We start from the raw sequence: 12,672 nt of genomic DNA, 5'->3' as shown, positions 1-12,672 counted from the left end.
ATTGCTTGATTCCCAATAAACATGTATAGCATGTTGAACGCATCTATAGGTACATAAAGGTAGGGGTGTCTAGAGGTTGGACCTTCAACAGACTCAAGCAGGTCCAGATCGGGATCTGACTCTGAGGTGAGGTGCTGATACGAGTTTGAGCCCAGTTCCGAGCAGACCTACCATAGAAAAAACCATACCCAGGTCCATATACTGAGCATACCCTATGTCTGATGCAAATTTTTAATTAAATTTCCTTTTTGTTATCAAATCTAGATCTTATTGCATCCAGTACAAGTCCAGATCGGGGTCATACCTGACCCATTGACCCTAATCTCAAGTAGCTATGTTTGGACTAACGAGCCAAGTTTGAATCAAATCAAGGTCATCACAAGCAATAGCAATCTGAGGTGTTGAACAATAAACTAGAATAGTCAAGCCAATAAAGTGTTTGAATCCTTTATTGTTCCAAAGAAACAACAATACTTGAATCCTTCCAAAGAAACCACAATACGAAGTGTTTGAAATTTGAACCCTACATGGTTCCAAATGCACTTTTTTTTATTAGGCCAAGGGAAACCTCCTCCTCCAATCATCGATCAACACATTGGCAAGACAAAAGAGTTCGCTTTTTATTTTATTTTTTATGCTTAAGAAAAAATAGACGAGTTTTGGAAACGAAGAAAAAGGATGCCGTGTTGAGAGTGGGATTTGAACCCACGCCCTTTCGGACCAGAACCTTAATCTGGCGCCTTAGACCAACTCGGCCATCTCAACATGCGTGAAAGCCATTAAATAAAAAATTTACTTATTCATGCCACATTCTTCTTATTTATAACGTTTATACTTTATGCTGGTTCAAACAGTGTGGAGTAACGAAAAGTGGGAGAAAGCTTAGAGCAGGCGCCACATAAAAAGATATTCCTTTCATATTAATTACTCAACATCCACCACGACACCATGTTAGGTAAAATCAAACAAGCTCTCTTACCCTTTTTATCTTTCTTCCACAACCAACCCTATCATCCGTAGTAACGACCACAAAAGTTATATATATATATATAAAAAAGACCACATACAGGTGATTTTTCATGAAGGGAACTGCTTCCCTTCAAACGTCTGACCAAACTCCCAAGTGGATGGCAAAACGTTATAAGAAGTAAGGGTCTTCCCATCACTAGTGGTGACCTCAAATGAGAGTGCCTGATGCTTGAGATCCGAGTTACAATGCCAGTTTTGCCCCCAGTTCCTCCCCATGGGCAACCATCCTGTGTTGGATCCCTTTATCTTCACGGCGATGACATCTCCGGCACCGGCGACATTGGTGATGAGGATAGAGTAGAAGAAACCGAAGCCGTTAATGGTGAAGCGAATCCCTCCTGCCTTGACACACTTTACCCTGTTTTCCATCATTCATGTATAGGAAATTCATCACTTTCTCACATATGCATACCAGCATCCACAGCAGGTTTTTAGCCAAAGGGCATGTTGGTCATTTTATAGCACAGCAAATTAACTTCATCTTGTCAAAATATCTTTTTATAAACATAAACAAAAGTCACAAAGTCATGCATGTGCATACTTGTGTAGTCATGTTCTTAAACTTTTTTAGTATATTTTTTGTTTGGTAGTTGGATCTGAACTGCAAGTCTTCATGGAAGTTCACTAAGAAAAATGCCTGAAGATATCATGATTGGATTAAACAAAAAAAACATGACGGACTTTTGTCAGACTTTATTTGAAATATTTGTTAACGGTCCAAGTAACTAAGGTAGGTCCCATGCATTGCATACTATTAATTGTCATTTGCCAGTCTAATCAATGGCACATAAAATTCCGGACCCATAAATATCACAATCAAAATTTTTGTTGTAATATTAATGACAACAACAACACTTGGCGATTTCCAAACAATGCCCTGTATGTAACAAATACACGATATTTTCAAAAGCTTAACATTTTCTTTAAAAACATGATATTCTAAAATATCACTATCTTGAAGATATCACCTTTTTCAAGTTTGCTTCATAGTTTTAACATATATATTGTTTTTATCTTCTTATATATGCAGATATTTTCCTGAGATTTTCTTGAGAAGCACAAATGGTTTTAGTTTATCGTGACAATATCTCTCATTGAGTTTTGTCGGCATTGAGATTTGCAGCATTCGTTTAGTTTCTATAATTGTGTTAAAAATAGAAAATTTCAAATAATTGGCCATGAGGGGTTTTCTCATTTGATATGGGTGAGTAGTGAATTGTCACAAAGTTAAGGGGATGTCACCAATTCGAAACTCACGGGTGCACATCTTTTGCCCCGAGGCTGAAGCTGGGTGTACTATCTAATGAACAAGGAGAACCTAGGTTTTTATGCCAATAAAATCAATGAAAAAGATGGTTATTTTTATTATCCAAAAAAAAAATGGTGAAATTGTTTCCTACTATTTTCCTGTTCTACTAGCAACAATGTGATTTAAAAGAGTGAAACACTTCTAAAATTTAGGGCACATTTATTCACCTCACTTTTATACTTAAAGCAAACAACAATGATAACAAGAGAGTTAATGGCATTAATACTTCATGGTTACGTTCCAACATTAAAAAAAAAAATGTGTTGAAGTCGGTTGTGATAATCGTATTGTACCCTAAATCCATTTTAAACACTATTTAGGTAATCTGCCCATTTTGATTTTAAACCCAAATCGAGTTGAATTGGCCAATCTTTTGGGGGTGGGGGCGGGGGACAAGGTCTCCACCCCTACACCGTCTCAAAATTCTGCCCTCCACTCTTGCCTTCATCCTCGCACGACTTTTGATTTTAACCTCCATCCCCGTTTCATGTCCTCCATTCCTGGTCCAAATGAGGTGAGGCGGGGTAGGGATTCCGTTTTCCTTCGGTCCATTGGCATCCGTAAACAAAGATTGGGGACGGGGTGGAGGAAAGCGTAAGTTCATTCCTGCCTTCATTCTCGTACGGGTTTTGATTTTAACCTCCATCGCTGCCTCCATCCCCATTTCTTGTTCTCCATCCTCGATCCAAACCATCCCTAATGACACTTAGTGTTATGAAATTAACAAAAAGATAAAAAAAGTTTTCTTAAAAAATTTCAAGGTTAAGCACACCGAGATGTTCAAAGGAGAGCAGATCACGTGACACGCCAAAACACTGCCACATACGGTGGTGATTTCGAACCACAAAAAACAAATTGTGTTTTGCCGTATCACCAGATCTGACCTCTTTCAAAGGCTTCAGGCATCGCTACATTGATTTTCTCTTCTTTTTTGTTTTGGCAAATCGATACGAAATATTTGTTTTGACAAACCTATACGAAACAATAATCTGAATCAGCTTATTTTTTTCAATAATTTTAAAAAGAACTCAAAATATTTTTTAATATTGTAATATTATTTTAATGTTTTCCTATGTATCAAGTGAGAACCAAATTGTCTAGGTGCTATCTTGGGTGGGCCCACATTGCCGTGCTAGATCTACAGTGGGATCCACACTGCACGGAGAAAGCATGGCCTCTCGTAGCAGCAGGGTCCACGGGATTTTTCAAGATCAACGGCGGATCTAGCGGCATCACGTCAACATAGATGACTGATGCAATTCGACGCCAATAATTCAACGGTCGAAAGAGACAGTAGTGGGAATTGACAAAATGACGTACCAACCCCCGTGTTTCTGAAAAACTTTAGAATACTAAATGACGTAAATACCCTCAACACAGCCAACAACCAAATTCACATCGTGCAATGTGACAGCAGAAATGGCAGTGAAATTCAATAAAATTGATCTTCACCGACCGACACAATAGAAAAGAAACGAAAAGAGAAATATCCTTTGCTAGGAAACCAACTTCTGAAAATTAGAAGAGGAGTTTTTAAGTGGTAGTTGCTTACCACTTTTCTGGCCTACCGCAAGCCTAATGTGAGCGGGCATTGTGTTTTCAAGTTGCTTTTGGCATATTTTGACCCCTAAAATGTATTCTACATTTTCACATTTGCTAAGAAACAATACTTGGGTCATGTTTTTTTAGATGAAAAACAACATTTAAACCTTGAATATAAGAATTTTACACCATCGATTTTTTAAACCTTATAAAACCTATCACTATGTGGAAATAGGACATCCAATAGTTGATCCCCCATAAAATCAAACATCTAGAACGCATTTGTACATACACATTTAAGAAAAACATTGAAAAAGCCTTTAAAAGCCAGAAAAGTGGTAGGCAGCTACCACCGACTCGCAAATGACCATGATAAAAAATATATATAATATTAATAACACGTTATTTTCAAATAACAAAAGGTAAACAACCAATAATTCAAAAAAATAACCACCCGAAAATCACCACCATTCCACTTGACACACAAGGAGACGAGAAAAGGACGTAAACATTGAGAGAGAGAGAGAGTTATTGGGGGACTGAGCGTGACTTTTGGGGTTACCTCCGGTAGGTGACGGGCATGTTTCCAGCTTTCCAGATGGCTATCTTCTCGAAGGCAGCGATGGGCATGACGAAGTGCTTGTTGGGTGGGTTGCACCAGCCGCCGGAGTCGACGGGCAACGCGTAGTTGGGCGGGCAGAAGTTGGTAGCCGTCACCACGATGGACGTCCCCGGGATGCACCACTTGAGGTCGTCCACGCACCTCACCTGGTAGCAGCCCCCGCACCCTTCCCCCTTCCCGAACAGAGCCCCGCTCAGCGCCACCGTGCTCAACCCGTACCCGTTCTTCCCAAGATCTCCGTACCCGCACGCCCCCTCTGCTCTTTCCGCGATTCCATTCCACAAGATCGATCGATCGGCACGATACATGCGATGAGATGAAGAAAATAATCAGAGATTTTCATTCGTTTGTGGGTACACTCCAGAAAATGAATCAAAAGGGGGAGAAGGAAACGACTCCTAATCTCTAGAGAGGGAAATAAGAGATGGGGGAGAGATATTACCAAGGGTGTCGAGGGGATCGTTGGCTGCGTAGTACGTCGCACGTGCGTACTTCCATTCTTCAGTGTCGAGGGAGACAGATGAGACGAGAGGAGAATATGGTGATGGGAAGAAGGTGACGAGGAGGAGTAGGGGCAAGGAGAAGAACGGCATATCTCTCTCTCTCTCTCACACACACACACTTGAGATCTGGAGAGCAGCAGGACAGAGGAAGTGTGGGTTTTTCTCTTCTTTTTGTTTCTTTCCCACTTTACTGTTCTTTAGTGGAAATTACAGAATTGCTCTTTCCTTTGAAAGCACAGTGACTCTTGCAGTACACATTAGTTGGATCGTGACCCGACTCTGGCCCATAGACAAGAACACGGTTGTTTTTCGCATATAAAAGTCCAGGGAAAGTCCCTTATATATAATAGAGCTGAGGTGCTTGCTGTTTGATGAGTTTTTCAATTTTTTTTTGTTTTATTTTTAAATTCTGACCTTACAAATGTGATTCATGTATTTGATTTTATGGGGATCAGCTCTTGAAGTGTTCTATTCCCACACATGGGTGGATTTTTATAGTGTTCAAAATCTTCTCTATCATTTTTTTTTCATCAAAAATACATGATTTAGGTGTGAGTTCCTCTTAAATTGACCGTATCCTAACACATTTATTAGGTAGAAACTACAAAAAAAAAACACCAAAAAATAATAAAAAAAGCCCATCATATATCACATATGCTCTCTCTCTCTCTCTCTCTCTATATATATATATATATATATATATATATATATATATTAGGCAAGTGAGATGATAACTACTATCGTAATTGAACGGGTAACCCCAGTCTGAATCAGGTGTAATCACATGGCACAAAATTTGTGTATTATGTTAAAAAATTGTGTGGGCCTACATACGTTGATCCACACATCGTAAGTCTGTCTTAGGTTTAGGCCCGGTTTATGTGGTCTAATCCGGATGGGCCCTCTGGTATCTCAAATGGTATGAAACACTATGTGGAGAGACTTATCCTGTCTAAAACTCTATAATGGGTTGAGTTGAGATAGAGTCCTAAATACATTAGGTTGTAGTCCCCAAACCTTATACTAAGGCCCTCTCTTTTTGAATTCTCCATTGTTAGAAAGAGATTCAGTCTCTCTCATCAGGTTTAGAAAAAAAAAAGGGCTAATATACAGGTTCTAGAAGATCATACTCGTCAATGATCAACCAGAGTACTATAGATTGAGGTATAGCTTTCACTTTTAATTTTGTTCTGTTTATGATTTCAACGATTTAACAAGAGCATGCTATCAATGCTTTTCATAAGGTTGCTCTTTGGTTGGCCGCACCATCGCTTCTTGGTGGAGAAAGGGGTTGGACCCTATTCAAACCACCCAACAGACGGTCATCTGGTTTGATCATCAGACGCGGTATGGCTTATGGCGCAGGCTCTGTCAGGTGCCTGCACTTTTTTTCTGCCTCCTGTCAAACCACTGGCAGAGGAAGGCCTCCCCCCCCTTCCCCCGGGTTTGGGTCGTTCGGCTGTGCTTTGACAGAGGGATGGCATCTCTCTCTTGGCCCATTTTTTGGAAAGGCATTACAGTCCCTCCCTCCTTCGATTTTGATCGGAAGAAGGTCTCTGCATCGATTGGAACAAGGTTACTGGCTGGCCCTCCACTGCTTACCGACACCGGACGGTGGATTGAGCCCGACAACTAGGTCTAGGGTTTTGGGTTTGCCCCAACCACTGGTGGGTAGCGAGGTCTTGGCTCCTGGCAGTTAGGGTAACCGATCTGCCCCTACCGCCGATCGGTGATCTGAAGTTTGGCTGCCTCCGACGACGGTGCCTCACCACCGTCAATGGGAGATTCAGAGCTGACAGTCATCCAATCTTCATCTACATCTTGCGAAGGCCGATGATAGTCAGCATCTGGTTCCCACCTTCGTTGGTGCATGCATTCGTCATCGTGTTTGACCGTCTATCGGTGGGTATTGGCGTTTGACTCTAGGCTTCGGTTGTTTTAGTCGAGTGAACTGACTGATTCGGTTTCCTGATATTCTAGTGATCCATTAGTATCACCCTTCAGTACGGGTTCAACAACATATGGTCAACCCAGTTGGGCCGGGCGGGGCGGTTGTTGGTTCCAGACCAATTCAGTGCACTTCCGACAATTTTATCGAGTAAGCTGTTTCGACCGTCTGTCCCAAGTCGGTTCAACCATTAGGCACGAAACAAAGCGACAGACTTTAACCAGGACACTATGTTGGACCGGTTCGGTTCCCAGCCGACCGAGTCAGCAATCCATTCAGCGACCCATAGCTGGTTTAGCCGGGTCAGGGTAGTTTTGGTGTGCATACACAGGACCAGATCGGTCCTGTGTATTGCTAGACCCTGGCCTCTAAGGTGACTTGAACTGAGTCCGGTGACCAGTCGGGTCAAACCAGCTCAGTCCCATTCAGTCATGGGGCTGCTGACCGGTTTAATCTCTATTTTGTTTTAGGGGACTGAACCGGGTCAACGTAAACCATTGTGTGGGTTGGGTCTGGTTGGACTCGACTCAGAGGTGGACGCTGATACCCAGGTTTGGCCAGACCCGTGTGCATGTCTTATAAAAAAAAGGATTTTATATGGCTATTTGGAGCACACTATGGGTCACTTTGGTGAGCCAATATTCAGTTACTTTTTGGCACATGCATATTATTATGTTTGCTTTATTTTTCATATGCACTTATCAACATATTTGAACGTGGTATTATTTTTTATTTTGGGTTCAATATTTTAAATTGAATTAACTGAATCAATATATTGCCAAAGTAACCTCTCTTGTGTAGGTTAGTTCATTTTAGAATATTGTGATGGCTATATGTTTGCGGTTCATGCGAATACTGATCGACTCAAAGGAAGATTACTGTTTGGCTGAGCTCAAATGTATACTTTCAGTAATGAATATGGGACAATCATTCGGTTTTCTATGTGAATAATGAGTTGGTCCAAAAAAAAGGCTTGTTGTTTGACAAGACTAACTGTCCATATTTTGATTACTATATTGAGAATATCACTTACAAGTTGACACTGACTAAGTATTAATGTTATATTGGGTATCTTGTGATGGGTTTCACTATTGTTTGAATGTGTATATTTTTTGTTATTGCATGTGAATATGAATGTTAATCGTGAGTTTGTCTATTCTTTATTCAGTTAATACCTCTGTTTCTGCTTCTATGATATATGCCAACATTAATTTCATTTCTGTTTTAAGCGATTCAAATTTTAAGAACTGAAAAGAAAATGTAATGATTGTGCTTGGTTGTATGGATCTGGATCTTGCACTATGAGAAGATCAACCACTTGCTCTTACGAATAAGAGTTCTGCTAAGGATAAAAATAACTCCAAGTGGTGGGATTGATCTAATAGCACGAGTCTAATGATCATGAAACGTACAATTCTAGAATCCTTTAGAGGCACTATGTCCGAAGAGGCCAATGCCAACCATTTTCTTAAAGAAATTAAAAAATATTTTACGAAAAACAAAAAAGGCTGAGACTAGTACTCTTTTTTCGAGTTTTGTCTCAATGAGATATAAGGGCAAAGGAAACATTTAGGAGTACATCATGGAGATGTCTCATCTTACTTCAAAACTTAAGGCACTAAGGTTAGAGTTGTTTGAAGACTTACTCGTGCACTTGGTTTTGATATTCCTTCCTGCATAGTACAACTAGTTTATAATCACTTATAACTCTCAGAAGAAAAAATAGACTCTTAATGAGCTTATATCTCACTGTGTGCAAGAAGAGGATAGGATGAAACAAGAAAAGATTGAAAGTGCTCATCTGGCAGTAACATCTAAGGACATGTTTAAGAAAAAGAAAAGGACTAAGGAAGTTGTAGTTGACCCCCAATCGCAGAAGAAATAGAAAAGACATCAGGACCCAAAGTCTAGTTGTTTCTTTTACAAAAAGAAGGGTCACATGAAGAAGGATTGTATCAAGTATCATGCCTGGCGTGAGAAAAAATGCATGCTCCTTACTTTGGTTTGTTTTGAAGTTAATTTGACTTATGTGACTGAACACACTTGGTGGATGGATTCTGGTGCTACCACTCACATAAGTGTATCTATGCAGGGTTGCCTAAGTTGTCGACCGTCAATTGATGTTGAAAGATTCATCTATATGAACGATGACAAAATAGTTGAAGTTGAGGCAATAGGGACATTTAGGTTATTATTAAAAACTAGAAGTTATTTAGATTTAAAAGAAACATTTATTATGTCATCTTTTAGGCAGAATTTGGTTTTTATTTCCATTTTAGACAAATACGGTTATTCTTGTTTATTTGAAAATAATAAATTTAAATGATTTCTTGACTCAAATCTTATTGGGACCAGTTCTTTATCTACATTTAACAACCTTTATATGCTTGATACTATTGCCTCATTTAATGAAACCTTACAAATAAGTTCTCGTAGTACAAAATAAAAATTAACAAATAAGAATTCTGCTTTGTTATAACATAGGCGCTTAGGTCATATTTCTAAACAAAGAATTAAAAGGCTTGTGTCACATGAGATTCTTGGTTCCCTTGATTTCACTGACTTTCAGGTTTGTGTTGAGTGTATAAAAGGAAAACAAACAAACATAAAGAAATTAAGTGCCGAAAGGAGAACAAATGTCTTAGAACTAATTCATACTGATATTTGTGGACCTTTCCCTACAACTTCTTGGAATGGTCAATAATATTTTATTATGTTCATAGACAACTATTCTCATTATGAGTACTTATATTTAATTCATGAAAAGTCTTAGTCCCTGGATGTATTCAAAATGTATAAGACCGAAGTTGAAAACCAACTTGGCAAAAGAATTAAGACCGTTAGATATAACCGTATTGGTGATTACTATGGTAGATATGATGGATCAGGTGAACAACGTCCAGAGCTTTTTGCTAAATTCCTAGAGGAATGTGGGATCATCTCTGAGTATACCATGTCAGACCTCTAGCATGAATGGTGTTTCTCAAAGACGAAACATGACTCTTAAGAATATGGTAAGGAGTATGATTTCTCATTCTACCTTACGAGAGTCCCTTTTTGAAGAAGCATTAAAAACTGCAACCTATGTTTTGAACAAGGTACCCTCTAAAGCAGTAACTAAGACCCCATATGATTTGTGGACACGCCGAAAGCCTAGTTTAAAATATTTGCATATTTGAGGATGTCCAGTTGAGGCTAGGTCGTACAGACCATATGAAAAGAAACTGGATTCCAGAATGATTAGCTGCTTATTTGTTGGGTATTCTGAAAAGTTCATGGGCTATAAGTTTTATAACCCTGCGAATAAGTCCTTTTTGAAATAGAAAACACTTGTTTCTTTGAAGGTGCTAAGTTTGGGGAGAGTGATAAAGTAAAAGACATTGCCTTTGAAGAAGAGTCTCTTTCTCTTCCTACAATTGTAGACGATAATGATCAGATTCTCATTCCTGACATTGTTCTCATAAATTTGGATCAAGATAATGTTGCAGATCTCTCTACCCAAAATCAAGCTTTTACTCCTGAAGTTCAAATTCAGCAACCTCAAGAAACACCTCAAGAACCAGTGCCACTAAGAAAAACCACTAGAGAGAGAAGAAGGACAGTTTTGGATGATTATATTGTCTTTCTACATGAACATGAGGGTGATACTGGCTTAATGAAAGATGATTCAATCAACCTCCATCAAGCCACACAAAGTTTTAACTCTCAAAAGTGGATTAAAGCAATGCATGAGGAGATTAAATTCATGAGTGACAATGATGTGTGAGATCTTGTCCCATTATTTGAAGGTGTGAAACTCATTAGTTGTAAATGAATATTTAAAAACAAAAGGGATTTAAAGGGTAATGTGGAAAGATATAAGGCTCGTCTTGTTACAAAAGGGTTTACTAAAAAAGAATGCATTGACTATACAGAGACTTTCTCTCTGGTTTCTATGAAAGACACTTTTAGGATTATGATGTCACTTGTGGCTCATTATGACTTACAACTACATCAGATGAATGTTAAAACTACATTCCTTAATGAGAACATCAATGAGACAATATACATGGTTCAACCAGAATATTTGGTCTTAAGCAATGCCAAGAAAATGGTTTGCAAACTAAAGAAATCTATCTATGAACTTAAGTAAGCTTCTTGTTAGTGGTATCATAAATTTCATCAAGTTGTCCTCTCGTTTGGTTTTGAGATGAATGTAATTGATGAATGCATATACCATAAGTTTAGTGAGAGTAATTTATTTTCTTGGTTTTGTATGTGGATGACATATTGCTTGTCAGTAATGATATAGGCATACTGCACGAAACTAAGAGATTTTTGACAAAGAAATTTGAAATAAAAGAACTCAGGGATGCCTCTTTTGTATTAGGGATCTAGATACATCGAGACCGATTTCAGGGTATTCTTGGATTATCACAAAAGAGCTATATCGAAAGGATTCTAGAAAGGTATAGCATGAAGGATTGTAAACCAGGAGATACTTCCATTGCTAAAAGAGACAAGTTTAGTCTCGTTCAGTGCCCCAAACACCAGTTTGAAATTAAAACTATGCAACAGATTCCCTATGTATTTGTTGTGGGGAGTCTCATGTATGCTCATGTATGTACGCGTCCAGATTTAACGTATATTATTGGGTTGTTAGGCAGATATCTTAGTAACCTAGGTATGGATCATTGAAAAGTAGTTAAAGGGGTTATGCGGTATTTGCAAAGAACAAAAGTTGCGACTGTCTTGACATCTCGCAAAATCAGAATCAGAGTACCCAATGATCTCTAACTGATCTGTCTTCATCAGACTATGTTTTTTTGTTGGCTAAGGGAGCTATTTCCTGGAAGAATGCCAAGCAGACACTCATTGCTTCTTCCACCATAGCAGCAGAATTCGTGGCTTGTAATGAGACATCTAACTATGGGATATGGCTACGCAATTTTATCACAGGGTTGTGGATTTTGGACAATGTTAAAAGACCGCATAAGTTATTTTGTGACAATAATTCAACAATGCTATATTCTAATAATAATAGGAGTTCGTCAAAGTCAAAGTATATTAACATTAAGTTCTTTGTTATTAAAGAAAGAGTACAAAATGGTCAGATATCGATATAACATATTAGTACAAACTCCATGATTGCGGATCCGCTTACTAAAGGTTTGCCACCCAAGGTCTTTCACGAGCATACTGCTCGCATGGGCGTTTTATCATTTTATTATATGTTGGTTTAGTGGGAGTTTGTATTTGGTCATTCTATGATATAATAAAGTTCTCTTTTGCCGCTTTGGTATAAAGTTAAAGTTAAGTTGCATTTTGTACTCATTATGTTGTGATCTCACTTAAGTTTTCAGAAAGGACCAGTTGAAAATAGGCATGTTTGATCACGTTGCATGTAATTTTCATGCTTTACATCCATACTTTATCCATGTCATTTAGTTATGTCAATATATGTGATCATTGATGGGTCTAATTACGTTATTTGTAATGAAGACTGCTTTGATTCTATGTTGACATGATCAATGAACCAAATTCGTAGAGGTATCTATTGATAAGAGAGTATTTTTGAGCTCATAAGATTACAATACGTGATTAATGATCATGCATACATTTATGCATCTTATTTTATGCATGATTCATGTGAAAATTGATTTAAAAGCTCATTTTTATCGTTAGTTTTGAGAAACCGCATTGAAATTGAATTTATCAAAAAATCATGAATTTCTTGTTT

General features: G+C 38.4%; 1 protein-coding gene and 1 non-coding gene across 2 annotated transcripts; both read right to left on the bottom strand.

Annotated features, from left to right (window-relative positions):
* Positions 1-684: 684 nt before the first annotated feature.
* Positions 685-765, bottom strand: TRNAL-AAG (transfer RNA leucine (anticodon AAG)). Its single transcript has one exon. It is a non-coding gene; the product is annotated as a tRNA-Leu (tRNA).
* Positions 766-899: 134 nt separating this feature from the next.
* Positions 900-5,324, bottom strand: LOC149832707 (expansin-A13-like). The gene is made up of 3 exons (XM_090014672.1): positions 4,945-5,324; positions 4,443-4,758; positions 900-1,387 (listed from the first exon to the last, which is right to left on the bottom strand). The coding sequence occupies exons 1-3, from the start codon at positions 5,093-5,095 to the stop codon at positions 1,078-1,080; spliced, it is 777 nt and encodes a 258-aa protein (XP_089870798.1). The 5' UTR covers positions 5,096-5,324; the 3' UTR covers positions 900-1,077.
* Between the last annotated feature and the right edge of the window lie 7,348 nt (positions 5,325-12,672).

The sequence above is a fragment of the Nuphar pumila genome, chromosome 7 (genome assembly GCF_984573655.1).
Source record: "Nuphar pumila chromosome 7, dmNupPumi1.hap1.1, whole genome shotgun sequence".
Classification (NCBI taxonomy): Eukaryota; Viridiplantae; Streptophyta; class Magnoliopsida; order Nymphaeales; family Nymphaeaceae; genus Nuphar; species Nuphar pumila.
Note: the sequence above shows the minus strand (reverse complement) of the source record. Positions and strands in the feature narration are given on the sequence as shown.

Excerpts from the sequence above, each read along its gene's own strand:
- LOC149832707 (XM_090014672.1), bottom strand. The coding sequence starts at position 5,095 with ATGCCGTTCTTCTCCTTGCCCCTACTCCTCCTCGTCACCTTCTTCCCA. Across the intron at positions 4,759-4,944 it reads CGATCCCCTCGACACCCTTG|AGGGGGCGTGCGGGTACGGA; the intron begins GTAATATCTCTC and ends CGGAAAGAGCAG. Across the intron at positions 1,388-4,442 it reads ATGCCCGTCACCTACCGGAG|GGTAAAGTGTGTCAAGGCAG; the intron begins GTAACCCCAAAA and ends GATGGAAAACAG.